At 42.6% G+C, this 27,452-nt stretch overlaps 1 protein-coding gene and 1 long non-coding RNA gene across 2 annotated transcripts; both read left to right on the forward strand.

Annotated features, from left to right (window-relative positions):
• The first annotated feature begins 1,305 nt into the window (after positions 1–1,305).
• Positions 1,306–26,846, forward strand: LOC107223426. The gene is made up of 7 exons (XM_015663105.2): positions 1,306–2,240; positions 9,092–9,304; positions 9,390–9,528; positions 22,403–22,529; positions 23,357–23,405; positions 23,596–23,775; positions 23,850–26,846. The coding sequence occupies exons 1-7, from the start codon at positions 1,939–1,941 to the stop codon at positions 26,626–26,628; spliced, it is 3,789 nt and encodes a 1,262-aa protein (XP_015518591.1). The 5' UTR covers positions 1,306–1,938; the 3' UTR covers positions 26,629–26,846.
• Positions 12,612–14,354, forward strand: LOC124292690. Its single transcript, XR_006902548.1, has 2 exons — positions 12,612–13,245; positions 13,746–14,354. It is a non-coding gene; the product is annotated as an uncharacterized LOC124292690 (long non-coding RNA).
• Positions 26,847–27,452: the final 606 nt, after the last annotated feature.

The following is a 27,452-nucleotide window of genomic DNA, read 5'->3' on the forward strand; positions in this document are numbered from 1 at the left end:
TAGCCGCGAATCAAACTGCACGAACTTAACCCGATGCCGCGTTAGTTCCGGAATCAAAAATTTCTGACCAATCGTCAGGACGAGCTTTTACTCCACGGCCGCGTGTAATTATTGCAATTTTATCAAGGTGAGATCGGATTTCTTTGACCTCTTTTCTTCTATCATAAATATTGTTTCTACTTATTTTTCTTTATGTGATTTTCTCGTATCCTGAGTTTAATTGGAATTCAGATTTCCTGAATCAGTTTTCATCCTGTTTTCACCTCGGATTTAATTTCTTGATAACCGCAGGAAAAAAAGAGTTTCCATTCTAGGAACTTGAACGTTGCATGTGAAATTCGAACCGCGGTCTGTTTTGTTCATTTCCTTCTTCATTGTCCCATTTATATTTTCGTTTTTACCATCGGTTTATTCACGGATCGAATTTCAGAAATCAAGCAAATGTTTTACAAGCTCGAAATCATTATTTGAACAAAATATATTATATTATTGTCTGATGTCTAGAAAAAACAATAATATTCTCGTTCTGAAGATAATTCGAGATTGCTCTGTGGTTTAAAATTCTTCAATTCCTTCTTCAAAATAAAAGAAAATAGAAAAAAAAAGAAATAGCAAAAGTCCGATCATAACGCAAAATTAAAAAATAAAAAAAAAAACCTTTAAAACCTTGTGCTCAAAGTTGAAGTGGAAAAAACGAATCAGCAAACCTTTCGGTCTTGACCGAAAACTGAAGTACCCACGATTCCCAGAAAGATATCGATGCTACGTGTGCTCATCCCGAGGACCGGGCAGGCTTAAGGATGCGTGGGACGTACAGTCAGGTCGAAAATGCGTCAAAATAAAGGTTCAAAAAATGAAACTGATCCGGATAGAGTTATACTGTATCAACTTTTTTAGCAATGGATAGTCAAAAATTGTTGTTTTTTTTTTTTTTTGTTTTTTTTTTGTTACTTTTGCTTGGTAACTCGATATTTACAATTCAAATCCAGGGTTCAATAAATATTTTACCGTATCACAGATCACACTTTTTTCCGATGGTAATAAAAAATAGCTAATTTGATTCACAAACGTGCGAATGTGTCGATCTTTGTTTCAGATTTTTGCCCCGACTGTACGGCCCGTATGTCCTTAATAAAGAGGGAAATTAGCAGTGTCAACAGAGTCTGGCGACCGGCGGACAAACAACGACAACGAAAACGCGGCGTCTGGCTCCACCTACGTCAGAGTGTCCTGCACCTCGGCGTCGCGACGGCGGCGGCGGCGTCTCGACGCAGCCTCGAGTGGGAGAGAGAGGAGATCGTAAAGACTTTGATCGGTTCGGAGCCGCGGTGCAGGAGCCGGACGATGCTGGCGCGGATCGACAGTAACGTATCCGCGCTGGACCGCGCAGGAAGTCAGCAGCGAGCGAGAGAACGGGCGCCTCTCTCGAGAGGAAGAGGAAACGGACGAAGAGGAGGTTTCGCCGATCAGGCATGTGAAATTAATGCTCGCGCGGTTTCGTACGGAGATTGCACGAGACGTCGATTCGCCGAACGATTTCCGGTTGTGCCGATTACCGCAGTCGCGCGCGGCAATTACGAACAGTCCTCGAAATCGTAGGGAGAGTAAAAAAAAAAAAGTAGGATTTCTACGGTGTCGCTCGTCAGTGCGTGCGGTGAAACTCGAGCTTGCAACACCGGCGAGAGAAGTTGAAGAATCGCGTTTATCACAGATCGACTCGATTGTCCGCCGATTCTCTTTTCGCGTAAATCGCGGAACTGTGAGTTTGAAAATCGGTGCTGCTCTTGCGAATTCGCGCCGTCGGCTCGTGATGGGATCAGCTGTGCTGACGCCATCGGTCGACTGGTGAACGCGAGGCTTTGAGCGCGCTGCCGATTCCGAAATCGACGTTGCAAGATCGGCGCCGGCGCCCTTCTGCCTGGCACCATTTTTGCTGACATGATATACCCCTCGAGTCATCAGGCTCCGACGATGTCCTCCGCCAGGAAAATTTCCCCCAGACCGCAGCACCGATCCGGGAAATCGGCACCAACGCCGAACTCACCGTCACCCTCGAAGGGCCGACGGACTCTCGATCGAAACGGCGGGGCCGAACGCTGTCGCGGAAGGTGCAGAGTTCAGTGGAGCGAGAAACACGTCAAGGAGGGCCTCGTCCTTGTCCAGGAGTCGCAGCTCGCCCGAGTCGTCAAGACTGGACCGATTTCCGAACACTACGAAATCGATCCGAAGCCCTTCGCCAGGTGAGTCGACAAATTTTTTTTAAGACAATTACGCCGATTTTATACCGATCATTTTTCAACCGATTTCCTTGATGCAAAAGATTTGGTTCGATAGATCTATCGTTCCGTATTTCTTTTTGATCCCGGCAAGGCATTTGATGAATTTGATCGCAATAAAGTGAATACAATGCAAATTCGGAAGATTTGTAAAATTCAAATCACAGAAAGAAACAAACGTTGTATTGATCTCGATAAATCTCGTTCTATAGATCGTTCCAGTATATCTTATTTGAACAAATCGTAATGAAATAAAACGCGCGACGAAGGACGAAGGGCGCTATAATTATAATAACAGTGACCGCGGGCTGTTTTGACGCGTGATCAGTTATTGAAAAGTTGTTAGCTCGGTCAGAACCGATCCGATCGACGATTAATGCGTCGACTGGGCAGCCGTGGACGCCTACAAGTATCGGATCGGTTGGCACGATTCATTTTAGCCGGACCGCAGCAGACCGAATGTTTCAACACTCACCTGTATGTCGAGCTGTGGATACTGTCCCGTCGCCCACGTTTCGAGCCTCGAAAGCAAAACATACGGTAACTTCGCAGCATCCATGCGTTTATATGGGCCATTCCCGTAAGAATCTAACTCACCTTTTCTCCATTCCGATTAATTTGAATTTTTTTTTCATCCGCGTCGGCGAATCTTCTCAAACGATTCGAAATCCCGTTTTGATTATCGGAATATTCCCCTTCCAGATTCAATATCTTGATTTTAATTTTTTTAAATTTGTAAAAAAATAAATCAGTCTCTGATTTATGAACCTGTTGAAAAATGAGTAGACTGTTTTTCAATTGTTTCCGATTGCCTGGATCGGAAACGAAGGATGAAACAATTTTTTATTCAATATTATATAAATACACGGGAACGCCTCTCTCGACGAATATTTGCATTCAGGTTATATCGAAGTTTGTAATAGTGACCGTTGCAAAATATTGTCAAGTGGCAAAAAAGGAACGACGAAACGAAGCTGAATTTTCATAAGGCGGGTTACGCAGTCGAGAGTAGCGATATAATTCTACACGTATAATAACGCGGTGCTGCAGCAGCGGCGGCGGCGGCACGAGCTCGTCGTGTTCATTAATAATTGACTTCGTTTTATTTCAATTTGTCACGCAACGTACCTATAATAATTCTGACACGTGTACGGCGGAAACTTGCGTTAGGCCTATCTGACGCGAATTAATCAACTTTATTACGCCAATTAATATCGCTGCGCAAATTGGACTTTTAATAACTATATAGACTCAAGTATGTACAACGTATATACGTATTATATACTTAACACCGTCTCTGCGTCGCACGCGTAAAAGATGGCCGTGTTCACTTCTTACAGCCAGCCGGATCTTCGTTACCTTAAAAGAAAAACAAAACTTTGAATAGCGTAAGTTTCGCAGGAATATTTGCCAACATTGTACGTACAGAGACGAGTTTTGACGGAGAACTTTGATTGAATTGTTTTACGAATATTCCATTCAATTTTTTTTTAATTTCTTAATTTTTTTTATTGTTTTTTTTTTTTTTTTGTACAGCGATTATTCACAGCAAACGGTCTAACCGGAAAGATATCGCAGAGCTGACCTAGTCTTGAATTTCTAACATCGCGAGAAGTCGATCGAACTGTACAGATTTGGTGTCCATAATCGATATCCAAAGACTTATAGATAACTTCTCTGGCGTTAAATTGTGCGTGATTTTGAGCAGGTGTGACACTCTAACAAGATTCTCGGTCGAGATGAAGCCACAAATCTCTTGAGCAATTGGTCGGATCATTTTGCGAGAAACCTAAATCGCCTAAACGGTGCGTGGGATTGGAAGTAACGAATATAATTCGCGGCGTGTAGGCGCGCGGTGCCAATTCGCCAAAGGTTCGTTGTGCCACTCGCAAACGGATTTCCACGCATTCGTTACACATTTATTACCCCTCGCGCGTCTTGAATTATATCGGACGGCGATAGGTGGCCGTCAAAAGATGCCGGTTATGCGTGCCGATAGATCGATATATTATCGCAACAACGAAACGACGTCGCGACGGTGAGTGATCGTCAGTGTTGAAACGGAACATGCGGCTGGAAGAGAATGGCTACTTGATAATATGCTAATTTCTGGCTGTCCAAAGCGCTCGGCGGTTATAACCTATCTTGATAATTATATTGCGATCATTCGAATCACGCGCCATTCAGCTGCGGCGGAATCGCACGGGTCGCCGGACGCGTTACGCAAACCGATTAAACCCCCACGGATTTATCAGTCGTGCAAAGGTTGCATTTTTCGTCGAGTCTTAAATCTCCGCGGGATCGTTCACGTTTCTACCCAAAACTGTATAATATTAATAATAATAATAATAATAATAATAATGAATCGTGGAATTGGAAAATTCGAAAAATCTTCATCTCGTCAACGTCGCTTTGTTTACTCGGACTGGAAGTCGAATGACATCACGCACGCTGCTTGCTGCTGCATTTTTCTTTATGCAAAGCAGGTGCTGCGGCACGCTGCAATGATCTAATCTAATGCATAAAGTCGGAGTCGACGGCTGGTTTGAAGCTGGACGTACATCGGGCTCTTCGTAATTCCTTGACGATCGTATTTATTTCCATAGTTTTTGGTGTTTTTTTTTTTTTTTTTGACAACTTAGAAGCAACGCAATCGAGACAATTATCGTCGACACGATTTCACGAAGAGCGAAATTTTTGGGCATGATTTGCAAACAATTTTCTTCCAAGGACAAGACGAAAATTCAAGCATGGCGATGTGAGACTTCGCTTCAATTATATGCTAATTGTAACGTATTGTAACTTCGTGATGGTAATTGTACGGTATAACTGATTCTGCTAAATTGCGAACGCAATCGGCGACCGTTTATTCGCGTCGATTGCAAATTTCAATTGTAGAGGGTACCTAATTGGCAATAAATTCAACCTCAATAATATCCTACATTGCAATTGTAATTGCTAATTCCCAATCACGTATTCGCTTACAACCGCATGTAATTTCACTGTTCGCATAACTCTGATCGATATCTTACAGCGGCATCCAGAACAGCTATAGATGAATAACAATTAGCCCTGAAATAATGAAAACTATCAGATCAATCATTTCAAAGGCTAAAATTATAATCGTAACGTTGTAGCCGAGGAATAATCTAGAATTAATTTAAAAAAAGAAAATTGTTATCTCATTACCGAGATGATTAAAAATACGCGAACGCTAACGAAGGAGTAAATTTGCGAAAGCTGATCGTTCACAGCGCGGAGGTTAAATCGCTAATGAACTCGTCGCGATCGCGTATTTTAATAAACGCGAGTTAAGCGCCGCCTTATTGTTGTCTAGGATAGCGAAACGAGTTATGGACACGGATTAAGTTCACGGCACAGACACAAAACGAGTTTCTGCATACACGCGCGTAATAATTGCAACGCAGGCATTCTCGATACTAATCTCCGATAAGATCTATGTGCTGGTTTGTTTTTCTGCTTCCAGAAATGTTTATATACATGTGTGTGTGTGTGCAAGTACGTAAGCGACACACACGACCAAGCGTACGAAGTTTCGCGAGGTAGATCACTGTGACAATAATTGCGATAAGTGCACAAGAGAGTAATCGTAATCATAAGTTTGAGGCGTGGAAAACACACATGCAATATTCATGAATCGACGAATGCACGGTGTCGTCACGCTAGTCGCGTACCGCCAGATTACACATAGATACACATCTATCATACCAGGTGTACCAACCAACCTGCGGCTCGTGTTAGCGAGTCGCCATCTCTGCAACCTTTATGCACCTACCTATATCCGCGGCGCATGACGTATGTTCCAGACGTCTACACCGTGTATCAACTTTGCGTTTAACGTTCTACGCTCGATTACAAACAACCATGGGAATATAAGACGCACTTCTCCGTGTCAAATGCAGCTTGCCCATGGCGCGGCGGTGTTATAATTTCGATTTGTCACGAGCACGAAGTCGTTTCGCTCGTCAGGACCGCCGAGTCCTGTGTCGTGGAATAAGGTATGTTATTATACGCGGAATGCGAAAGCCGCAGGGGGAGTATTTTATGGCATAATTTCGCCGCTGCCGAGGATTCTCCCGCAGGGAGTAAATAAAGGAGCGTTAAGAATAATGAGGAAATGTTACAACGATGAAACAGGAACATTAACAGTACAGTGACACCCTCGATGCGACCTGCGGATATAATGCGGTGGGCGACTCTCGACGATGCTGCACGCAAGCTGAGAACGCGTAAAAGCCGCATCGTGAGCTTGTTTTAACAAGCGACAGCCTTATTCGTCCATTACGATTTGCCATCCTCATCGCGAAATCCTGTTCCTGCATTTTTTAAAATTTTATTACTTCTTCTTTTTTTCTTCCTGTCTTGTTAGTCAAATCGCGCGACGAAGAAATAACGCAGCTTTGATACGTATCCTTCGTCGTCGGCTTCTCGTTCCGAATATACATTTAGGCATACCATAGATATGTAATTTTTAGAAACTCGTAGACGATCTCTTCACTCGATAAATGATAATGGCGGATTTAATAATTGTTGCTGTAGAGAAATTTGCGAATAATGGAAATTGCGGTGAATTTTAATTTCGAGAAGCTATGGATGTTGAGACGTTTTGAGACGAGAGCGCAATTACCGTTCACCCCTTCAATCTAAGATATATTCTAATCTATACCTGGCAGGTGATTTCAACACCTGCAGTCAGAGAGATCAACGCTACGCTTAAGCTCACATAATCGGCAACCAGCGAGTGAAATAAAATTCGTACTTCTCTTATTTCAACGGGATAAAATAGATATTACAGCTGAATAGCAATCGGTATATACCGGATTCTAAATTGATGCATTATTAATGAAGTGCCGGACTGTGTCAGGAGGTGGTTCACCTATATTCACGTTGTAGCGGCGTTTCACGTTTGCTTCGCCTCTAATCTAGCCAGTTTAATATTTACACATACGTTATATGGTATGCACGACGAACGACTCGAACGAGCCTTCGATATTGTTTCGAAAGTAATTTTGACTTTAATTTTTTATCGCAAGTCCGAAGGTGTTTGACAGTGTTTTATCGACTCTGCGGCAAATAGGGAAGTAAGTGAGTCAGGATTCTGACTCTATTATATACTCGAATTATTTATACCGGGTTTCAGGGCTGAAACGCGTTTGTTTATCATAAAATTGTACGAACAGTGAGAATTTGCGTGATTTATAGCCAACAGTTTGCACGATCCTTCAATGTTTCGTGCGGAATTTCAAAAGCCCACGCTGTTACTTTGGCCGAAGTGAAAAGCCAAACTTTAACATCTAACGAATCTTAAATCTTTTCGTAGGAATAAAAATCAGCGGCTGATATAACAGTCCGCCAAAATAGGATCAATCCTTCGATTCAACTGTCGTCCATCGGAATATACCTTTTAAAGAAAGCGAGAGGTGAATAAAAAAGAAAATTAACACTATGATATATGATATATAGAAACACACCCACGTTAAACTCGGAGATAAAAATTTTTGTGCAAATGTTAAATTATCGCTTCCACTTATTCATAATCCGAATCGGAAGATTTATTAGATTTGACAAAGAATCGAAAGATCTTCAAGTAATTCTCAAAATATGTAAAAATTTGTACCGTATGTATCGCGCGTCAAGTCTTTTGTTAAATAATCCGTTGAATTTTTGTATTATCGAAGGAACGCTGCAATCGAGTTGCAACATCACCGAGCGATCTTGTTTAAATGAAATCGATCGAGACTTCCAGAAGTATCATTACAGGCTCTGCTCATAGCTGCGCGTGGCGTATAAGGAACCGGCATCGATAAATCAGTTTTGTCGTTGGTCAAAGAACATGGCGAGAGGGTTCCCAGCATGCCGCCATTGTCACTGGGAACATGATCGCTGATCCTTCGGCAGTTCTTGCCTGTACGAGTGCGTGTTTGTAGGACGGCCTAGTCACGTGTTGTAACCATTAAATATAACAATCTATACCGAAAGCAGCGTCTCATTCGGGTCGCCCGCTCCACAGAGAAAAAAATTCCTTCCGCAGCCTTGTAACTATTTCGATAATTTATTACAATCCGTCCGAGGCTCGGAGCCCCTTTTTCAAATCCACCTTACGCATATGGGATTCCCCCGAGTTTGCATTTATAAGGAAGGGATAAAAGTCAGGACTCGCTTTGAAGCTAGTGCAGCGGTTTGCAATCGACTGAGGTTCAAACGACCGATGGGAATAACTCACCTTCCGTAGTCGATAAGTCGATTCATTACGTGTATATTATCCGTTGCCTGACGGTGAAAATAAAATAACGCGCAAGTAGGCCTTCGGGCACGCTAAGCGCCGCGGCGCCAGCCTTGTCCGATCCCTGTTACAACGAAATCTGCCTGCCATGGTTCTTAAATCATTGCCTCTGTTGATCACGTGGAACACGGCGCGACCACGTGAATCCAATTATTCAATTCCCTGAAACCTTTTCTAACCCAGACATTTACATCGTCGAATTAATCATTCCCCGCCTGCAAGCTCTACGAGCGGCGGAACTATTGTCGCTGTGTTCGATTTTACACCAGCTATCTGTCAAATTCAACGACATTTACAAATTTTTGACTCTTGGTTTCGAATAACTATCGGTGTTCGATATCTTCAATGTTACAGGGCGCGTCAGGGTAGGTGGTGAATTGATGCTACATAGATTATAAAAAAAATTTCATTGATTTTGAACTGACAAACCTGACTTCCTTAATTAGTCCAAGATGAAAATGTTTAAAAATCGATCGCAGTAACGCCTGTTTATGATTATCCCAATTTGCAGCGGACAATGGGCAAAGGTTTACCGATGCAGATCTCGATCTACGGGGATCGTCTACGCGGCAAAATACTCGTCGAGAAATCGGTTCAACGCCGATTGCAGCGCTGAACTTCGACACGAAATAGCTCTCCTCTCGCTCTGTTCCCAGTCGCCACGCGTCGTCCGACTTCACGACGTCTACGAAACCCCGAAGGAAATCATCCTGGTGATGGAATTGTGAGTTTGGGGGAATACCGACGAAGCGATAAGAGGAAGAAAGCACGTAAACCAGTTCGTTCTGATTCTCACTTCCACTTTCCAGCGCTCCGGGAGGTGATCTTCAGACTCTGATAGACGGCGACTTGGTCCCTCTGGAAGGCGACGTGGTCCACTTCGTCCGACAGCTGGTGGAAGGCCTCGCCTATCTCCACGAGAGGAACATCGCTCACCTGGATATAAAGGTTGGTGCAATTGCGTTTCACAGACGTTTCACAGACGTGGTGAACGGAGCGATAATCGAGCGCAGCGAAAGTCCGCGGACGCGTTGATATTCGTTCGCTCGAAAAAAAAGTAAAGGTTTACGCATTAATCCGGCGATCCTGACGCAAGACTCTCGAGTATTCAGCTCGGCGAGCAATCCCGTCAATCAAAGCGCAGATATATAGCGGCGCAGCTGATCGATGGCTGGATCGATGGGTAAATTTTCTCGCATATACGTAGATTATACATACCTGTATCGATCGATCGATCAGACGCGCAAAGTCCGACGTCTTGTAGGCTGCCGCTGGAGGAGTGAGACATGCCGAGCAATTAATAAAGCCTTGTAAAGGCATCGACGGGATCAGAAAACGTCTTCTGACATTTCATCTCGGGCCTAGATCGCCCGATCTTTTATCGGCGCGTATACGAACGTACCGAGCCGAGGGTGTTCGGAATGAAAAATAGATATACCTATTCGTTCGACCCAAGCGAATGATTACTTGACCATGTATCAGCAAGTGCAGGATCAACTATTGCCTATTCGACGCGAGCAATTGCAGTTGCAGTCACACACTCGCACACACACACGCATTCGTACATAAATATATCGAGTAAGCATCTGGGAACAGTATCAGCGTCATGCTGTATAATTTGATTGAAATGACGCGGTGCTAATTTGCCAGAACACGGATGTACACCAGATGCAGTCCAATCAACCAATCGACGAACGTGTACAAGCCGAATGGAATTCCATGGCAGCGTCTTCGGGATCGCCTGTAAAAAACTGAGTATCGCGTATGTAGTCAAGGATCGTGAATTGAAAACGTAGCGTTCATCCTCGCCGAATACTCCCAAGCACACAACGATACGCGCATACGGAATGTACGTACCAGGATACGGAGCGAGTGCAATGCCGGAGTTCGCTGCATCTGCTGCAATTCCGTTTAATTGCGACGCCCGTTACAAGCATTGTGATTCACGGATTGTATCGCTCGAGACACCGTTCCGCGATAAGCTCGGGGTGAAAACAAATTGGAATTCCATTTACGGCGCGTCGCTGTGGGGAACAAAGGGTCGTATAAACCGAGAACAGGACAGGATCCTCCTTTCTCGCAAACCGACTCATACCTTATATACCCGTTACCAAAGTGTCGGGCTTCCGCGTGTCGCGAGCATCGCACACGGATCCTGGGTCGAACTTTTTTGCTCGTTTGATTCTTCGATGTATATTCAGAAGCTCGATTGCTAATTGCCACTCTCAAAGTGGTGGGAATGGAAAATCGGTAAATTTATTCACACCTGTAACGATTTCACCGCATTTCCTCACATCCAACGTCTACATAAAATGCATTTCAAGTGAATTCGATCGACTTCTCACCAACTAGGAACTCTACATGTATCTTTGAGTAGAATTTAGGATGGATCGAGTGTAGGTCAAAACAATGTCCAATCAACGATTACGAGGTACGAAATACAGATTGAACAACCAGAATTGAGGTCAATCAAGTTGAATGAAAATGGTGAAAAAAAAGTGAAGTAGTAAAAAGAAATCAACTGATTCGCACGCTCGTCAACAACTTTTGACATGCAATGCCTGTCAACTTTATTGTTTTCGCCTGTTTCATTAATTGAAATCTATTTAAACTCGGTTTCTTAATTTTTCCATTTCGACACTTTTCTGACTTTACTCTACACGTGACACATGCTTTCAACTCGAAACTTCTGCCAACTTATCGGTGACTGATTGGGGACAGTTTTGAATAGAGGAGAGAAAATCCGGCAAAAGTGCGGCTCACCTGGACCACAGCCATTTGTTCAAGAAGAAGAAGAAGAAGAAGAAGAAGAAGAAGAAGAAGAAGAAGAAGTGCAGCACCTGTCCTTGACGATTTGCGGCAGCGGGACGGAGATCTCGGGATCTCGAGATGAGGAGGAGGAGACCCAGTAAACATGAGCCGGTTAAAATGTGGTTGAAGAAACGTTAAGGTCGTATAATTATGGTATAGGTAGAAAATATTACCGTGTTCGATATACGGTAATTTTTCAGTAAAATATTAATCGTTGTCTCTCCACAAATATTATACGATTTTCATTACACGTACATTTAAACAACGGTTTCTAGACTAATAATCAACGTTTTGTTTACTAGTTCAATTGCTAATTTAAATTCGTTAAAAACCGGTATATTTATAGATATTAAAATACAAATTTTCTACGTTTCATCGTCAACGTTTTGTTGTGGTAAGCGAGATTCGTAGTATAAACGTGTGGTAAAACCGTTTATATTTCTAGTCTTATGAACAGTTAATATACATGTTTTATTCCTTCACCGGTAACACAAGTTTAACGTTTAATTCACTGCTTTTCTACAACATTTAAACAACGGTTTCTAGACTAATAATCAACGTTTTGTTTACTAGCTCAATTGTCAATTTAAATTCGTTAAAAATCGGTATATTTGTAGGTATTAAAATACAAAATTTCTGCGTTCCATCATCAACGTTTTATTGTGGTAAGCGAGATCCGTAGTATAAACGTGTGGTAAAATCCATTATATTTCTAGTCTCATGAACAGCTAATATACATATTTTATTCCTTCACCAGTAACACAAGTTTAACGTTTCGTATAGTTACCATACCTTGCCAATATGTTCTCATTAATTGTTTAATAATTAAGTCAATACACTTTTGATCTACTGATCACATGTAATACGTGAAAATTACGTCGTACATAGACTTGTCATATCGATACACAGAATTATATACCTACTCGGGCCGAAACGTAAACAAGATTTGTTTCGTACCTTTCTGACCTTCATATCCAAGAATACTACCCTTTTCAACATAGTGAGGGCAGGAATCAACTTTTACATCATTTACTTACATATTGCGATGTTTGAATTTGGAACTATAATCATTATATTCAAGTTTTTCTCATGTTAGCAGTGACTAAAATTCAACGTTTTGTTATCCTCCTCAGCACGTTCTTCTGATTACCTTAAATTTTGTAAACAACTGGTCATTCGATTTCCAATCTTTTTTTTCATTCGATAAACTAGTAAGTATCATCAAAAATATGAAAAAATTCAGGTGACATAACACTAGAAGTGATAATTTTATTCTACGTAATATTGTAAAGTAGAACAATATGTTACCTCCATTTTTTCAAATTCTTTTCCTTGTGTTATTGTTAATTCCCTAACATAGGAAAAAAAGTTGAAAAATCGATGAACAGATTTTTTTACAAAGGTCACCAAGAAATTACGTAGTTGAGCATATAAGTGCATCCCTTCGCGGCGTCTTTATTAATTGTAAAACATACGTTTTCCTATACCATAATGTATATATTGGAATAACCCATGCTAGGAAAGCGAGTGGCCGTAGATGAAGCTCGTGTACCATGGATGTTACATATACGTATAATGAGCGCATGTATCAAACGACAAGCGGTCGCGAAGAATCGAGAATGTCCGAGCGTGAAATACTCGCGCCTCTTCTTCTGCCTCTGATTGGCTCGCTAGGTCAGCGTGTTGTAACTCGTACGGTTCCTGCACGCTGAGAGCCGAGGACGACGCGCCAGAATGCCCCCCCCCCACCGCCGTTCGCGAAGGCTCTCAGCTCACGCGATCAGTGAATCAGTCTAATTTGACCAACTTCCGAGGTCAGTGCACGTCCGTGTTTATGTGAGCCTTCATAAGCTGGTAAGTACAAATGTATTTTCTATTTGGAAAAATTTATCACGATGATTCAATACAGACGAAAATGACAATACAGGCGTAAATAACCTGACAATAAAAAGAAGAAACAAATACTTTGTGATTGCGTCGTACTTGCTTTTGAACGTCGCCGAAAGGATGTAGGCACAATAGAATTGCTTGTAGATAATGCTATAAGAAGCATGTCTATGGTATGGAATATATACTGATTGCAAATAGAAGCCGCAGATATTTATTGTTAGCTTCATTCTTACTTGTGCAGGCATCGTTTTTCTTTTATAAGGTTATCCAGTGAAATAGATCGCTAACACATACGTATCATGTACGAATGAACGATCATTTAGTGGCTGCATCTTTTCCCAATAAACACACAGTGGTTGAAATGATATATAATAGACCTGTCAAGACACGTTGAGAGAACGTTGAAATGGCACATAAAGATTATTCTACCTAGAATACAGGTGTTAAATACTATGTATTTTCAGGTATTTGACGGATTAGCAGTGATATCGAGGAAGTGAATGCTCCAGCTGCGGTCGAATAATAATTAAAACTTATGCGTACTGCGTACCTAGACAACGCTTTCTATAGCGTCTGTGTTCTTTTTTGAAATAATGTGCCAATACTTTTTATTATTTTACTTTGTCAGGATTGTGATTTTTTACCTAGTCCCGAGATGAAAGTTAACAATTTTCCTCGTTAGGGTATAATCATTGTATGATTATTTTGTTTCATGTTTTATTTGTTATCAAACCTCTTGTATCGGATATAAGTTTTTGTTTGTTCATGTTTACTTAATTTTACTATTTGCTATACTTCTATACTCTTGTGAGTACATCTGTACAATTGAGGTATGCGTATATGTAAAAGACTGTATGTTTATTTATACATCCCAGTCAACATTCACACAGTTACATCGTTGGCATAATAAAATGTCCGCATCAACGATACAGACAAACTGGTATATAAAAAACTACTGTTATGTTTCGGATACATTGTTAAAGCGGATATTTCGATACGTGTGCAATGTAACTATTGTCATTGTTGCCTTGGATGAAAGTACCTTATAATAAATATATATCATGTTTCGCAAAGGTGTGTGCTTTATCTCATTTAGTTGTCCTGTATTTCTCATAAGAATACATAGGTGTGGATGTAAAATAATTAATATCATTTAATTGGTGCAAGTTACCATTACTGAAATAGCTAAGAATGTGAGCGTTGCTGTATCATCTAACCCCTGAGATAAGTCCATATTGACCATACAAGAAGCTTTTAACAGCTTGTGTATTAATATAGTACATGAAAAATTATACCGAAAACATATTCTCAAGTTGGTTGTTACACGTTTATCGGAACCGCGTGATATTCGATTAAGTGTATTCAATTAAACGTATAATAATTGTTTACGGATATCGTTTTTACGTTAAATCAACACACATTAAGTACGTGTATTATTATGAAAAAAATTTTCCAATGAACACGCTTATTAAACGTGTTTGAACCACGAAAAATGGTGGCTATAACAGGTATATATTAAACGTCTACGTTAACATTTAAATTGCGTTCTTTCATACTTGTTTCATTACGTTTCTGAAAACCGTAATTTCGACGTTTACTTCAACCGTGGAATATCCGGATCATAATCACTAACAGAAAACGTTGATGAGCGCAGTAGAAAAAACCTATATCAGGGCGGACATTTTTCACGAGAAAAAACGTATGTGCTGAACGATTATTCAACTATATACAACGTTATTTTTCGACGTATTTCTTACGATTTATTTACCAGCAATGTTTATTGGGGAGGAAATGAGTGCGGTCAGAAGTGTAGGTCGCACGGAGCGTCCTTTGTTCGGGTCTTGCCTATACGGCGTACAAAGAGAACCGGCTCGCGCGTATAATGCCGGACCGCGAGAAAGTCGCGCCGGGTCCTCGAGGCAGGCCCTAAGCTGGCCCAGCGTTCCGCGGTCCCCGGGAAATCTCATCGATCATTTGATCAATTTGTCCAGCCTTCACGGGCCGGTCGGGAACAACGCGCGTCGCGTGGCGCCCGTCTTTTATACCTACCCTCGACACCGGCGATCCACCCGCGAAATGCGACGCAACTTATTTCAAATTTGGTCTCTGATCCCCCCGCCTTTCGCCATGAAATCAAATCCCAAAGCTTAAGTGGTTTTCATACACTTGTTACACACGTTTTGTACAGGAATGATTTATTTTTGCGATTACCTAACTCTTTTTAAAAATTTTTTTTTTTAATATGTTTTTTTTTTTAATTTTGGTGAGAAGAAAAAATGATTCTAGTGTTAATCTGTTATAGTGTATATGATGGAAAATTTGCTTCTTTAAAATGAAAACCTATTTACAATTGGTGGTTTGCAGATAGGAAATTGAGTTTTCGTTTTTTTTTTTTCTTACTGTTTTATTTGATAGATTCTTATTCCTGAAACGTGATATCAAAACCTCTCGGCATTTCTCAGGAATATTATTATTTCCGGTATAATAATTTAAACCACAATTTTATAAAAATGTTACATACTGTTTGTCTGATAGTGAGAAACTGACTAGATTAAAAACTATACCTGATGATGTACCGATTCAACCGGAGGTTGAAATTAAATACGGCGAGGGTCGTTTTGACACGGAATATCCTATACAACTTGCTGGGCCAAGCTGCAAAGCTTACTTTTCAACGATTCGATCGGTGCAGCCAACTGGAGCCCGAGGTCGGTTGCAGGCATTGCAAATGTCGCGAAGAAAAATTTTCCATACCGGGTTTGCGGTAACCAAAATGGCCGTGAATTTTTGTGTCGAAAATTCCATGACATTTCCAGGCTTTCCAGGATCCAAAACCTAGTCTTCCCTGACATATTCCCAGTTCTATTAAGTTACTAAAACCTAAATCGTTCAGCTTATCAACTCTGTGTGCTGTTCAAATTCAATTTCAATTGAAGATAAATATAATGTACAAAAAGGTCGGTTTAAGCGAATTTGTTTTCACGACGAAAAACAGTAAACTAGCCACTTCAAAAAATCCATTTCCAATTCCCATCATAGAAATATGATATTTTTAGTTATTTCCATAAACAAATTAAAAGTCCCGTGATATTTCCGTGTTTTTCAGGTTTTCCAAGGGTGTGTAGCCACCCTGGTAACGTTGTTTTGGCTACACGTGAATTAATACAGCCTCACAGTCACGATTCTCATTTTTTCATTCATTTTTATTTCAAGGAATGTCCGTAATCTAGCATAAACAATTTGAAACGACGATCTAGGCCGACTGCCGAGATCGTAAAACTTACTCAAGGGGGTGGATGACCTTGAGCTAACGAATTACTAAAAGCCACTGCGAAACAGCGGTACGCGCATTAAAAAAAAAAAAAAAAGAGAAAAGGAAAACGCGTCTGTCCTTATGTCATACTTTCGGTTTCTGTATTTGGCGCGCGAGAACGTGTTCAAAAGTGAGAGTAGAAGATGACGACTTGTTTGTTTCCAAGATAGCAGCATAACTGCAACGAGTTGGAATTCTCGAAGGGATTAAACATCCCGAGAAAATTTTCACCCCGATTCTTTGGATTATTCAAATTACTCGGTAATTGGTAATTGACTCTACGATGCTGGCGATGGAAAATTTCCCAATGAATAAAAATAGAGAATGATCATCGTCACTGCATACCTACAAATGGATCTAAAATTGGATTAATCCGAGCTGGTTGCCGTAGATCAGCAACGTCGATTCCCGGTCAGAAGTAATAGAAATATTTCTAAATGAGAAAAGCGTCAACCGCGATTTACGGTATTCACCATATAGGATTACGGCGTGCCGATAAGCACGTATGCAGGCGATCGAAGTAAAGTGCAGAAATGCGAACAGAGTTTGTACCAGAGCCGCTGGGTATTCGGCGAGCCTCGTCCTCGATAGTCGAAAAATCGTCTAATTAAGATATCTCGATTCGAAATCGAGCTAGCAGAGGCTATTTATTCACCGTCGTCGTAATTGCGGATAATAAACTTTGCCCGGCTATCTTCTCTCCTCTTCTTTCTCACAATTGCCTTGAGCTCGTTTCCCCTAAGACTTTCGAACGTCTATGAATTAAAATTAAGCTCGCTGATCGACGCCGCCAACCGACTCCTTATTCTTTTAATACCAACTGCGAATAAATTTTTGGAAACCGGTAACGTCCAGTCCAAAAATGATCCTCCTAAACGGTCAAAGTTCAAGGGCGGAGGGTGTTGCGAACGCTACTGTTCAAGGACGAACCGATTTCTTCACCTTCTTCGAGCCGCGTTCTTCGCATCCGGTCTATCAATGCAGATCAGAATTGGCCGGCTAGGTGGAAGTCGTTAAGGGCGATCGACTGGCCCCCACGCTACGCGAGGCGTTGACCACACCCTGTATTTTCTACCTGGTGAATCACACCTGGTGTCCTGGTCCACCGTCGTCAGCCTCCCGCCTCCGTTTCTCCGCGAACGCTGCTCGCGCTATTCTAGAGTAGATTAGCGCCCGGTCTGGTACGAGCGATCCAAGATCCATGATCCAAGATTCTTTCGATTTTGCTACGCTGTTTGCGCGAAGAGAATCGGTGGAAAACGGAGGCGTGATACGTCGGAGACGATCTTGGCGAGCTTTTTTCGCAACGTCTCGGAGCCGAAGTAGACCGCAGCCTTGTATTCGCAGATTTATGAAATCTTCCGCCTACGATCTCGACTCGCAGGCGAGAGATCGGAGAAGGACGCTTGGGTTGCACGTCGGAACAAGAATACAAAAAATTTGGACGCGAAGCGACGATTTCGTCAACGATTATCAGCCTGCGAGTATCGAATGGTTGGAAATTTTTCTACGACAGAGAGATTCTTCAATGCTCCATGCGGGACGAAAGAAATCGCGGAAAAATTCCCGGAATCGCTGTAAACCGATACGCGGAATCAGATAGATCGGTAATTAATGACCGTGGGAATTTAAATGTTTTCGAGATGTGCCCACGTGCTTTCAGCTTCGGGTGTATCTGTGGACTGTAACCTGCGCCGTTTCGCTTCGCTTTATCACCGGCGAGTGTATAATCGTTTCCGGCAACGTCCGAGTCAAAGATTTTCACCGATACGCGTAATTAGAGGCCTGGATCACCGGCCCACGCGAAACGGCCGAATGTCTTTCAGAAACGATTCGAATCGATCGTAGGCAAGCATTTACGCCTTGTTCCTCGAATAATATCGCCGATTCCGACCCTCCTGATTAATGATCCACGTTTTATCCACATGCTCCTCAGACGCGCTTCGGAGTTACATGAATAATCGACGTGTATACAAGACCCGCCTTCAAGGTGTACGTTATAATTAGCGTACTCGGTGCCGTTTGCGGTACGTGCGTAAATGTAATTATGTCAATTTTACGAATGATTAACAATATCTCGCCGGGATTCATTGTTGATAATATTTTCATCCGTATTATGTCATTCGCGAGTTCTACTCTGGCGTTTTAATATACATATGTACGTACAATGCACGCGATCCCTAATTGCAGTACGATACCTTTCAAATCGCGATGAGATCTGGACAATTTTTTATTTTCAAAAATTTGATCTCGAGAATCCTTGAAACTCTTTGTATTGGTGTAATCCTCTGTGACTTAAACTTGATATTACGTTGATCTGAGTTGAAGAAATTTTGTGCTGTCATCAATTATACCTATACGTATGTATAAGTCTATCCAAAGAATTTGCCAAGTCACCACTTATAACTGTAAGTGATAATGCGGTCTGGCAAAAAATGATATTCTTCGAACGAATTTCAAGTGATTTATATATTGTTTACGAAAAATTGTGTGACATGTTTCAAAATATTGTTAAATAATTCTCAAGCTCCTAAAACTCTATCCAAATGAATGGTATAATTAGTATTGTTATAAGAATTTATTAATGTCCATGACAATGTTGGACAACTAGTTAGACCAAACAGTTACAAAAGACAAAGTATCTCAAAGAGGAGAAATCCAAAAATACTATTCTAGAAAATAAAATACAATTAAAAAACCTGAAATTAATAGAAATCAAATCAAAACAGTCAAAGTAAGAGACACGGGGAAACAATAAAAATTAGTACAGCGTTACGAAATAAGAAATACAGAGAAGCAATGAAAAGCAAGGTGCAAGTATAGAGATTTAGGTCAGATTACGTAAAATACAAATAAAAATAACCACGCATCTAAAATTCAAATTAATTGAAATCAGAGGATTCGAAAATAATTCAATACATCTGTGTAATTTTTCACGATTACTTAAAATTCGTGGTGGAAAAGTTGGCGGGATAGTAAATAAAAATCACGTTTTATTTTCGCAGGTTTTATTCCACGTATCATTGGCTATTGTTATTAGTAACCTGAGATAAACACGGAGTTTGAATATTCATTCGCCCACACGACGAGCAGTCAAGGTTTAATATTAAAGTTCGAAGATGCAACCAGCATGTGAATTATACTCACCGATGACAGCATGCGTTCTGAATTACACGCGTTTTTAGTCTACGGACTAAAGAATATCCATTTTCTCTCTTTCACTCTTTCACTATTTTGGTGGGTGAAGCAGTCTTTCACCCGATAACCTAAAACGGAGTTTGATCATTTTGAAATTCTTGTACGTTTTAATAGTTTTTGAATAAACTCGATTTTGTGACAGAATAATCGGTTTCTTTTATCAGACTATAAACATGAACCTCTGTCATCGATGTTTGATCAGTTTCAAAGTTACGGAATATTCCGTTTGCTGCATACATATTCAATCGAACATTTTTCACTTGAAAGACGTTGATAAAGTTGTGAAAATGCGAGAGTGAATCCCTGTTCGCTCGAAGACGTCCGGATCCCACGTGGGAAATAATTTGTGATCAAAAAAGCGACTTCTCCAGTTTCGGATACCCTCTCACAATGAACTAGAAATTTCAATGGTCACACACAACGTCTCGTGTTCGCCACTCGGTACGAATAGCGTATGTTTACGCGGGCGCAGGTCTAGACAACGAAGATTTATCGCAACAGCATGTGCCGTGTTTATGTAAATGATAGCGATGTTTTCTCAAGTAAACCAGGCAGCTGTGCGACAGTTGCACTCCGAAGCGCGTAGGTTTTATTTCCTGATCGCGGAATATCGGCCGGAGTTGGACTAGAGATTTAGCTACGGGAAGCTGCTCCGCGCCTCTTGGAGTGATTGACGAACAACGATTTCCAAGATCGGAACTGCATCTTGGACAGAAATTATCATCACGAGTCAATCAGCGACCAAGTCAACGAACACAGGGAAAGAAATTGCGATTATGATGGCGAAGTGGATGAAAATATGTTAGGACGGAGTAATTTTTCTTACCTTGTTAACAACAATTTAGTGTTTGACATTTTTTAATCATCAGCTTCGCTTTCTCCTTAATCCTTTTTTCCTCAATCTTACCCTGCACGTGCCTGATCCTTATTTTCAGCAACCAGAGTCCGCAGCATCGGATTTTTCCGCGAATTAAACCAACCTACCAGGCTGGACTGCGGCAGGCTGCGAATATGGCGCGGCATGAAACACGCCGGTAATTACTGAGTTAATAACGTAATTAAATGTAGTGTCTACTTATGGCCGCGTATTTGGTCCGGTCGTAATCTCCGGTCCGAGCGGGAACTTGATGCGCATTATACTCGGGATAAACGACGTTGCTGAATTACTGCAGATGTAGGCATAACAGCGATCCGCAAGTTCGTCGGTCTCATGTTTGTTCCTTACGATAAGACAAAAAAAGGAGTTCAATGCCTTTTCCCGAGGTTAAAGAAGGCAATTGCTCCACTTCGAGTGAGAATCGTTCCTCTTTCTCTTCATTTTTTCTTCTTCTCTTTTTTCACAAAACAGCAATATACGATTTGTTCATCAAGGAATTCAGTCCCTCGGGAGTTACCTGCAAACAGACTGTTATCGCTTTTATACGAGAACGGCGCCTACGCCAACCGTCGACATGTTGAAGTTTGCCTACCGGGCGTGCAGCAGGCTTTCACCGTTTTCCTTTGGCCATTTTAATCGGCTCTGATTACCGAACGCACGTTATCCGAGTGCGGAGAATAACTCGAGCGTGAAGATTTGCGCCGGCTGTTAATATTATACAGTGACTGAGGTATGGAGGTTGCAATGACTGAAAAACTGACTGGATTATGATCGCTTTTGAGCCAGGATTCAGTTGCTGCTTCGCTGCTTTGAACAGCTAGACTATTAAATTTCGAACGAAATTCCGACGCCGGTTGTAAACCAAAGGATATGAATGGACCCATGCAAATGGTTACAATCCTCGGAGGCGCGAAGACACGGAGCAGTCTAATCCTTGGATAGTTAACAACTACGCTTCACACCCACTAAAACGGGATGTAAAGTGGGTTTATTCGCAGACTCGCGTTTCCGACGACACGCGGACTGCGAAAAACAAGATTATTTGTTGCTATTCTTGGACCGACATTCCACGTATATGGACACCGTGACGTTGGGATGAGGCAGAACTCGTGACTTCAAGATATACGTCAACTTATAGCCATTCAGTGGCCACGACTCCAGACGCCAAATAAAAAAAAAACACCTTATGCTCGTAGAAATTTGTCCCACGGAAATTGAAGATGGGTCATTTTTGCTCTCGTTAACCTCCGTGTCAACGAACCGTCCTCTTCGCTTCCCTCAATCAAGGGGGTTATCAAAATTTCTCATTTCAAAGGAAAGTCCAGTCGGATGAACAAAGATTCTCTTGAATTGACCGAATTCTTTTTTTTGCTTCATGGACAGCTCAATATACGTTCGATCCGAATGAATTGTTTGGTGGTTGATATCATCAAATCGTTTTCGCATCGCATTCGTATACGAATATGGTAATCTGATACAATCCATGAAATATTTGGTTGCGTGACACTGTAACATTTACAAATGAATAATTTAACCAATGTCCATTCGATCATCAAACTCCCATTTTAAATCAACTATCTTGTTTATTTTAAGCTGTTGATTATTTCAATCTGATAAGAAGTCGTTTAATAACCATATGAACGTTCTATTGAAAATACTAATTTTGTTTTGCAAATGTCAAATCTGCGTTTTTTATCCCAGATCTGAATTTTACTCAACAAATTAAATTTCAGCCTCAAAACTTAGTGATGATGGGGGCTTTCCCGGAGTGCGACGTGAAGCTGTGCGATTTTGAGATTTCGCGAGTTGTGCTGGAAGGAACGGAGGTCAGAGAGATACTCGGGACGCCGGACTACGTGGGTAAGTGGTTGTTTCGTATTAATTTCTTTCCCCTTCGTCTTGACTTGGCCCCGATCTCCTTAAGGCAGGGTGCAATTAACCGACGATGATTGATCAGTATAAAATGATCTATATTAATTGACACGTTGGCCTAGCTGTAATAATTACGATTTATATAAGCGGTCGTTGCTGCTGTTGCTGCTGCTGGTGCTGGTGCATCAGCTGCAGCTTTGCAAGGATGAAGAGAAGGCTATTATACCTACTCAAAGTGTATAACGGACGGAAGATGCGGAGAAACGAGAGAAAGAATAATCGACATTAACGTTTCTGGTAATAGAAAATAACGTTTATTGCAATCGTATTTTAACCGCTAATCCGCCGGCGATGATAGCATCTTCACTCGGCTTTTACGACCGAATTTATCGGTTGTTTGGGTTTGCGAGAATGTTATACCACGATATTCTTCTCACTCTCTCTCTCTCTCTCTTTCTCTCTTCGCATATCTTGCTGGTAAATTATATTCTAGTTTTAAACGGCATCTGTATACCGAGCTGCTGCTTGCCCGCCACATGACGTCATTCCACCGTTTGCCGCTTCGTGTATGCCTTGTCTTTGTCCATACTAAGGTACCTACTTAGGTCCCACGAGTTTAGTCAATAAATATGTGACGCTGGCACACTTAAACTATGTATACACTCGCTCTAGCGATATTCTACCGGTGTACGTCATTACGCGAATATCGATCGAATTATGCAACGCGTTCCGGGGATAAAGAACTGGTTGACTTAGGTCCAAGATCAGCTGCAGAAACTTCAATCTAAAGTAAATACCATTTTTGTTCGTTTCAGCTCCCGAAATTCTGCACTACGAGCCCATCACCTTGGCAGCTGACATGTGGTGTGTACTCATTAACGTTTGCATACTTTCAAAAGCTTGTTCCAAGCTCATAAGTCTGGGTTAAGTAATCACTTGTTATACTTCCTGAGGCTGAGAAAAAATAACTCTGCGAACTTAGCGATCGATCCACCTGCCCATAAACTGCATCACTGTTTTTACGCCATACTTAATCGAGAAAAACGCTCCACAGGTCCCTTGGAGTGACGACATACGTGTTACTGACTGGATTTTCACCATTCGGAGGAGACACGGACCAGGAAACCTTCCAGAACATCTCACTCGGTGAAGTTGATTTTCCAGAGGAATTATTCGAGGACGTTTCATCGCAGGCGAAAGACTTCGTGGCCAGACTCCTCGTGCCGGATCCTAGGTGAGCAGACTTTCGCGGTTCTTTATCGTTGACTCTGATTCTTTGCTTCCTGCACTCCAATTCATTTTCCACAGAGCACGCATGAACGCCAAACAATGTCTTCGTCACGATTGGCTCCGCGGTGCTCCGACTCAGGCTTCGCCGCACCTTCGGAGGTATCTGTCAAAGTCGCGAGAGGTGTTGCTGGAACGAGTCGTAAGCCGGGAGAACCTGAGGAGAGCGACGCTGCTGAGCCAAGCGAGGAGCCACGCGAATTTGTCGGAGGGAAACTGCAAGGGGATCCAAGGACTCGGGGGAAATTTGAGCCAAAGCGAGATGTGCCTGCAGAGCTACGGCATGACCGGAAGTCAAATCAGCCTCCCGGGAAGCGAGGACGGCGTCATAAGTCCGTCGGACTCGCAAGTCAGCCTCGAGTCAACGTATCAGAACGCCGAGTTTGCGCTGAGTCAAAGCTGCCTGCTTAACAAAGAGCAGACTCAAGGCCTGCTGAGTCAGGCGCAGAGCAAATCTCACGCCAACTTGAGCCACGGACCGAGCAGAGGAATCCTTTCGAGGATGAGAAACTTGAGCGAGACTCAGTCACAGTTCTGTCTGTTGAACATGGCGAAGAACATTCCTCGGCACGTGATGAATCCGCTCTTCAGCAGGTCGCGGGATAAGCTATACGGCCTCAAAAGCCTCTCCAAGTCCCAAGGAGTCCTGGACATATACAGGAGCCTGGAGTGCCTCAAGACCAGGAAGAACCAAAGGGCAAGAACCGAAGATATGCTTCCCGTTTTCAAACAACTAAGCGCTGACATCGCGGCATCTAATGCTTCCCTCGGGTCTGCGGATTGGAGTCTGGACTCGGGCCACACTTCGGATTCGCTCTACCAAACCGGTGGAGACGAGGTTAAAACGGACGGGAATAGGAACGACGCTAAAGTGAACCTTGGAGCGAGCGAAGATCCGGTGAAAACCAATTCCAGTCATCCGAACGGACAAAACTCGAATGGAGCCGTATCACCGGAAGATGACAAGCCAGAAGTTGAACGTTCCCTGGGTAATGGAAGGGTTTGTTCTACCCAGAAGCCAGAAAGCGGTTACGGAAAATCCCTGACCATTGAGTCACTAGTTGGAGCCACAAAAAACCCTTCTTACGATTCTGAAGGTAATCTGGACTCCTTGCAGTCAGTGGAATCTATCGAGTCAGTTGAGTCTGACACGCTGACGGAAGACTCGGACGAAACCCCGAACAGGTTGTCAGTCAAGCAGCCTAGCAAGCGGCAGAATTCGGACATATCGAGTCATTCGAACAACTCCGGTAACTCCGACGAAAAGGACGATCACTCGGAGTCGGAGAACGACGAACCGAAGTACACGGTTGCTCAGTTGGTTTCGGCGTTCAACAAGCATCAGGAGGTCGCCTCGAAGACGAGCCTAGAGGCTATTATGACGGAGAAGAGAATAAACGAGGTCAATTTTCCCACCGGACCGAAGGCTCTCAGGCTTTTCATACCTGATATAAACATCACGGAGAGCACGATAGTCAGGCGAAAGACCAGCTACAAGCCGAGGAAGAACTGGGAGGAACTGAGGAAAATGAACGAGAGAAACGAGGGGGTGACGAAGAGGAATTTCGACGACTCCGGGAACGAAGACGAGGACGACGATGACGATAAAACAGCTTCGGATCACGCGTCAGCGGTGGATAACGAAAGTGTTCATATTTCCGAAAGTTCCGCGAACGTTACCTCTGATACACGACGATCGAATGAGAGTTCGGTGAGCGCGGTAAATTGTGAAGATTCGAATGCAGTGGATCGGGTTAAGATTGTGATAGAAATAGGGGGTATCGAAGATGCTGCGACGTCTCTGGAAGACCGTGAGAACGTGAAAATCGATGAGAAATACAAGCAGTGCGTTGACGGTGTTGCCTTGCTCGGAAAAGCAGCGGATCATCAAATATCGGGTGGAAAAGTAACGAAAGAGAGACCGGCAAAGGCTGAAACGACGAACCAGAACCGCACGACTACCAAGAGCCACAACGAAAGAGTGGCGAACTATATTTTCGCGGATGTTGCGACCTGTAAGAAGGAAGACAAGAACGAACCTCCGACCCGGATAAAGAAGACCTCGGGAAAGGAGGACGGGAGGCCGACACCGAAGGTGGATAACACCGTGAACCTCAAGGACATCCTGCAGAGAGTGGACAACTCTCAAACGTCGCCGAAGGAGAATCTAGAGAATTTGCGGAAGAGAACGTCGATCGCCAAGATCATACTGAACGACAACTTGACCCTCGACGAGGATGCCAACAACAACGGGGGCGGCAGTCCATCCATACAGAGGGCAAAGAGCGAACCGCCGCTGATCGTGACACAGGACAACAGGAAGATGCAGCTCGACATTCCGCCGTCTTTCGTTAGGTCAGCATCCCTCTCGAGTGAGAGCAGCTGCCTGACTCCATCGAGCGTCCAGTCGGACATCGGAATGTCCTGGGAGGACGTCCGCGTTAATAAAAGCCAAATTCAAAGTCCAACCGGCGTGGGATCGATGGGTCTGGAGAGTAAGAACCTGCAGCGACGAATCCCTGGGTGGGAAATATCGGGAGGAGACGGGTCCCATAAAGGGCAACTGCAGAGCTGCAACGACGCTAAGGGGGGGTCGACTGTTAGCTTGGAGGAGAAAAAGATCTGGGGCAAAGTGTGCACGGGTTCTTACACCCGGGCGATGGAGAAATTCAACGGTAAAAATCCCCCCGAATTGGGTGGGAAAAAATCGTCGCCAAACTCGTTGGTAGCGTCGCACGATCAGGCGGAAAAAACTAGGAGAAAAAGCAGCCCCGCCATGCCGCAGTTCGTCAATCCCTGATGCAGATCTTAGCACGTAGACGTGATCAATGTTACCATGAAGCCATATGGCACCGATCGTTTCGCGGAGAAAATAGATTATAGCGAGACACACCTCGCAGTTCAGGTTTCCATAGTTATAAGCCTTCGGACCACATAGACTGAAATGAAAAAAAAAAAAACTCCAACACCGACTACAGAGATGTACCTATAAGTGTATGCTTAACAAGGGCACGTCCCGAGAATGCCGCTGCGGTTGCTCACGCCGATCTTCCGACGACCTCAGCACTTTGTACCAATTAGCATCGGCTAAACCGAGCTTTGTGTTTACTTGTATGGCACGATCAATCGTTATACCAGAGTTTAAATTACGCAAGGCTCGATTCCTGAGCCCGTTTCAATACCCATTTGAAGTGAAAACGACGATTTGCGATCGGAGAGAGAGAAAAAAAAATGTTACTAAACAGGTTCTTTTTTTCCAATCGTTCAAAGTGAATCATATCCATTTTGGCACAAATTACTCAACTGCGCGCACAGTACGAGCGAATTACTCAAAGGTCGTTCTTCAACGTGGAGAGATATTTATCGAACAAGTATTTAGCGCAAAGCAGCATTGATTAGCTGCAAACTTGGTTAACAATATGAAAAAAGAAATTTATTAGAAATATTTGACCGAGGAAATTCGAACATGGGTATAAAGTAGCGCGTTTCTTTCATTTTTCATTTTCATTTCTTGGGTATACGAAACGGAATACATAATATCATATTCTCTGCATACAGTATGTATTGTAGATCGATAAAGCAAATATTCATTACGTTTTCGTAACGATTATACATATATTAATT

The sequence above is a fragment of the Neodiprion lecontei genome, chromosome 2, assembly GCF_021901455.1.
Source record: "Neodiprion lecontei isolate iyNeoLeco1 chromosome 2, iyNeoLeco1.1, whole genome shotgun sequence".
NCBI lineage: Eukaryota > Metazoa > Arthropoda > Insecta > Hymenoptera > Diprionidae > Neodiprion > Neodiprion lecontei.